This window comes from Apis dorsata, unplaced genomic scaffold, assembly GCF_000469605.1.
Source record: "Apis dorsata unplaced genomic scaffold, Apis dorsata 1.3 scaffold_86, whole genome shotgun sequence".
In the NCBI taxonomy this organism is placed as follows: Eukaryota; Metazoa; Arthropoda; class Insecta; order Hymenoptera; family Apidae; genus Apis; species Apis dorsata.
In genome coordinates, this window is record NW_006263384.1 from 467323 (window position 1) to 472721 (window position 5399).

The window sequence follows — 5399 nt, forward strand, 5'->3', positions numbered from 1 at the left end:
TGAAGAAGGAATTTTTTCACTGGTTGCAGATACATCACTTTCTGGACTTAGCGGCATAACAAAATTTTCTCCATTTAAAAGTGCTTGAGGAGCACATATGTTTTGTTGAAGTCTTTGCTTCTTAGTTATTAATTTTCTTTTTTTTATGTTATTTAATGCTTCTTCATTAGGTGAATTGAGAACTTTTTTATGGTTCCCTCCATCATTGTTATTATTTGAATTATTTAATAATATATCTGTTAATGGGCTAGATGAATGTTTACGTTTTGGTAAAGGTGGTGCCATAGCTTTTGGTATTGAAGATACAACTTGTCCTCCTAAACTTTCTATTATATCTTCTAAAGAACTATTTTCCATTAATTCTAATGATTCTAAGAAACTAGAAAATTTTTCTGATTTTTCATTATCAGCTTTGAAATAACGACAATCTTCATTATCTTCAACTTCTATTGATGTAAATTCTATTGCCTTCGATTCTTTTTTTATCATTTTAATATCAGTTACATATCTATTGAAATTAGAAAGACTATTGTTTTGATTATCCCGAGAAACATCTTCATTCTTAAATTTTGATGTTGAAGGAATTTCTATATTTTTATTGTCATTTGAATAAGTTATATCATTTATATTTATATTACTTGAGTTTAATTGTTTGTTTTTATCATTTATGTCCATTTTATTAGTATCAATGTTAAAATACTTTGTGCTTTGAGATGTTATATGTTTTTCTAATTTAGATGAACTAGTTTTTTGTTGTATTAGTTTTTCAGAATATATTTCTACAGAATTATCTATTTTTTCTGCCTTTATTATATTGCTACTTGTTTCTTCTATTGTAGAAGACAATGACTCTTTATTTTGTAAGTCTTCAATTCCTTTATTGTCAGACAGTTTTGTTTGAATATTGGAAGTTGATTGTTGGGCAGATTCTTTTTCTAATGTTTTATTAGGTAATGTTTCATTTAATGATTTTCTAATACACAGTTCCATATCTGATAATTTCAATTTCAAATTAGAATGTGTTTCCAATAAATCTTTTGTACCAGCTTCAGTTTGTAACATCATTATTGATCTTTCTTCTAAAGTTAAATTAGTATGTTTCTCAGGATATGGTTCTTCATATTCTTCATCTGGTATTTCTATTATTTGAACACGTTCTTCATCTGGCATACTTTCAAAATTATCATTATTTACTGAATTTGATTGTATTGGTTGTTCTATTTTTTGAGTATTTTGCTTTTCTATCTTTTTATTTTCTTTAAGTTTTTGTTTCTCTATTTGTTTTCTAATTTTCATTAATCTTTTAGCTTCATGTATATTTTTTGCAAATTTTGGTTTCTTCACTTTCATTTCTCCTGAAATGCTATTATCTTCTAGTAATGCTCGTTTTTTCAAAGGTAAATTATTATCATTAAATTCTAATTCTGGTTTAATGTGCATTTCATAATTATTAATGCTTTCTGTTTTGTATTCTGAATGTAATTCTGTTATTCTGTCCAATTTATAACTTTGTTGGTCTAATGATAATTTTAAATTACTTGTATGTGCTTCTTCAATATTATCTGATGTTTCACTACCAGAATTACTTATATGGTTTGTTTCTTTAGAAAAAGTTGACGTATTTGATTTACTATTAGCAATATTAGATCCAGAATTACTAGATTGTGAGTTTTTACTACTGGATCCATTTGAACCATCTCTATCTGTAGAACGTCGATCATTAGAATTTCTTCTTAAACTAGAATGATCATCTTTTGATTTGGATTTTTTTTCTTCTTTTCGTTTTTTATCTTTATGCTGTGAATCATTTTTGCTTTCTCTTTTGCTATCTAATTTCTCATTTCGTGTTGAGCTTTTATTTTGCATGTAATTTTTTGTGTCTTTTTTATTATTTAGCTTTTCATTATTTGACTTAATATCTTTTTTTGTTTCAGATTTGTCAATTTTTTCTTCTTTTTCATTTTTTATAAATTTCTTTATGTCTTGTTTATCTAATTTTTCTGTTGAGTCCATTTTCATACCGACATGATTTTTAGATTTTATATGTTCCTTAGAAATTCGTTTTTCATCTCGCTTATTTTTATCTTTGTCCTTTGATTCATTTTTTCTTTCTTTTCCCTCAATAATTTTTTCAGATATTTTAATGGTTTTAATTTCATGAGAACTTGATGAAGAATTTTTGGAAGAACTTTTATTATCTTTTTTATAAGATTTTTTATCTTTTGGAGAATCTTTTTTATCTTTATTTTCCTTGTTTGATTTTGATTCTTTATTGTCTTTGTTTAATTTTTCCTTTTCTGTTAATTCTTTTTTTTCTCTGAGCTCTCTAATTTTTTCTTTATAAAGATCTTTTAAATCTTTTCCTTCTTTACTGATATTATCTTTCTTGTCTGTTTCTTTTATTTTATCATCCTTTATTTTATTGTAATTATCTTTTTCTATATCTTTAATTTTATCTGTATTTTCTTTTAGTTGATCATTTTTATCTTTAATTTTACTTTTATCATATTTATCATATTTTGATCCACTATGATTCCTTTCTCTTTTTTTATCATTACTTCTATCCCTATGATGTTTTCCTTCTTTTATATGGTTTTTATCTTTTGATTTTGATTTAGATTCAATATCTTTGCTTCTATCTTTATTATTTTTATGTTCATACTTATCTTTTATGCTGTTATTTGTAGCATCACGACAGTTTTCTTTAGAAGATAAATTGTTTTTAATATTTTTAGAATCTTTAATATCTTGTACATCTTTATTTTTATTCAATTCAAAAATATTTTTATTATTTTTATTTTTATTAGATTCATATTCTTTGATAGTTTTAAAATTGTCTTTAATATTTTTAACATCACATTTATCTTTATGTATTTCATCTTTCAATGCTTCATGTATTGGTGTTGATGCATGATTAGAAGATCCAAAGTCAGTTACAATTGATAAGCGAGAATCAGAAGAAACTTTACTTAATTGTGAATCTTGATTACTATAATCAAAATTGTCTCTTGATAGTTCATTACAGAAATCAGGACTTCTAGATCTATGGCTAGTTAATTCCGATATACCTGATAAATGAGAATCATTAGAATTGTTAGATTCATTTAAATTCATAATATCAATTGGTTCAAAAGTAGGACTGTCTTCTTCATCTTCTTCTGTTTTATCATCTGATTTTCCAGATATATTTAAATTTAAAATACTACCAGTCTTATTAAAAGTTTTATCACTTTCATCTAATATTTTTTCATCTGAAGAAATATGTCCATTTTCAGATATGTTATCTTTATTTTTTTCATAAGAAATTTCTTCCTCATGTGATTTTTGTTCATTAATTAATTTTATATCTTTCTTTATTTCTAAATCTTCCATTGCATCCATAGATTCCAAAGATACATCCTTTAAACTATTTTTATCAGATTCTGGTGAAACAGGATCTAAATCTTTAGGTAATAAATCTTTAAGGCCACATGCACCATTTTTTTCTTTTGCTTTAGGTCTTTCTATTCCTAAAAATTTATATACTACATCTTCAATTTGAGGCATAAAAACTGAATATACTTTTGGATTTACTACTTGATCTACTATGCGTTCTACACCAGCATCTAAATAAGGAGCTTCATGTATGTGCTTTCGTAATGTTTCTCTCAATTGATTTTTGTTTAAATCTGGTTTCCATGATTGTTTGCTAAGAAAAGAATTTACAGATCCTTCAACTCTTGTACGTAAATTTTGGTATGCTGGCTGTAATTAGAATGATAAAAATTATTATAAATAATAAATATTTATAATCATAAAGAATTTCTATATATAAATATAGTATTTGAAAAGCATAAATACACATTACATTTTAATCATTATTTTATAACATTATTTAAAATGATTATATAAATAATTTTATTAAAATTATTTAAAAATATTAAATAAATATTACATACTTTTGTATCAACATCAGCGATACATTCTTTACGAAATTGATCAAAAATTCCTTGAGATTTAACTTCTCCTACAATATGATCCACTAATCGAGGATCACCTGCTAATAACGTGTTGGGTAAACTTAATTCCATGATGAATAAAATATTCAAATGATTATAATTCACTTGAACATTAAATAATTATTCATTTTCACTAACGAAATCATTCCACGAAACAGTATGCAGCCATACTCTCTGGCTTTACGTCTAGGTTAAATGTTATATTTGTGTGAGTAAATGAATAATAATCAGTGGTACCAATCTAATTTTACTCACATCATAAATATTATGATATAATATAGATGTCGAAGTCAGTAATATATTTTACAAATAAATATGCAAAAATAAAAGGTGCATCTTTAGAATTTTACCTTAATAGTTAATAAAAAAAAAAAAAAGAAAATAAAATATTTTAAATTTTTTATTATAATATGTTTGTATTGTTGTATTTTTTATCCAATTTATAATTTTTTATATACATATGTTATTTATAAAACATATATTAGTGAATAAAAATTTTAGATTTAAGGCGTTTCTCAATAAAAAGTGTAGTTCAGTACATAATAATAAATACATCTAAAAAATTTATACTTCTGATCTTATATAAAGTTATTCTATGTCAAATGCAACTTGTTTGTGATTCTATTTTGTCTGGTTATTGCTAATTGATACCACTTTTTTTTTTATTACGTATAGAGGTTTATAACTTTCTAATTATGAAGAGAATAACGCTTTTTGTCAATGGCACCAATATTTCAAATGGCAAGGTGGCTGCGATTTTATTCATATGTATAATAAATTTTGCTTCACGTTTTATTTTTTCATTTTTATTGAATTCCTAAACATTATATTTTTTCAATTATTTTATATCACAACTATATTATATTATATAAATGTATATATAATATAATATATATAATGTTTATATGTATATGATATATAAATTTATTGTTATTTGATATAACAATATAATGACTTATTATTATATGATATAAAAAAAATTTGTTTGAATTGTATATGCATTTTTGATATAAACAATATTACAAAAAATATGTATTTTTCGATTATTTTTTTTATTTACAAATACGTAGATAGATAGTTATATAGAATATTTTTATATTTAATATTTTTGCAAATTTTCTTGATATTTAAGTAAAATATTTTATTTTTTAATAGCATATTTATATTTAAGTGTGTAAATTAATATTTTATATACTTAGAATATATAATGTCATGTAACTAATATTACAATGAATAGGGGGTTGATATTACATGGAAAACTAAAAAAAAAATTAGAATACAATTTTTTCATACAATTTGATACATTGTTTTTAAGAAAATTAATTTTTATAAATATATATATAAATATTATTTATTATAAATATATATTTATATATAAAATATAAATATTTACTTAATATA

General features: G+C 23.0%; 2 protein-coding genes across 5 annotated transcripts in view; one reads left to right on the forward strand and one right to left on the reverse strand.

Annotated features, from left to right (window-relative positions):
• LOC102676176 (biorientation of chromosomes in cell division protein 1-like 1) overlaps positions 1 to 4256 on the reverse strand; it is a 5171-nt gene extending 915 nt beyond the window's left edge. Inside the window, exons 1-2 of the mRNA XM_031508434.1 lie at positions 3939 to 4256; positions 2 to 3744 (exon numbers count right to left, since the gene is read on the reverse strand). Of these exons, the coding sequence (XP_031364294.1) occupies positions 2 to 3744; positions 3939 to 4070 (3875 nt within the window). The 5' untranslated portion in view covers positions 4071 to 4256. The remainder of the gene's footprint in view (position 1; positions 3745 to 3938) is intronic.
• A 303-nt stretch (positions 4257 to 4559) lies between these two features.
• LOC102676314 (BTB/POZ domain-containing protein KCTD9) overlaps positions 4560 to 5399 on the forward strand; it is a 3450-nt gene continuing 2610 nt past the window's right edge. For 2 of the 4 annotated variants that reach the window (XM_031508432.1, XM_031508433.1), the window contains exon 1: positions 4603 to 4744. Coding sequence is in view for 2 of the 4 variants with exons in the window: in XM_006611292.2 (XP_006611355.1) it covers positions 4694 to 4744 (51 nt within the window). In the remaining 2 variants the exon portion in view is untranslated. Of the gene's footprint in view, positions 4745 to 5399 lie in introns of all 4 variants that reach the window. The other 2 variants (XM_006611292.2, XM_006611291.2) reach the window with 2 other exon arrangements.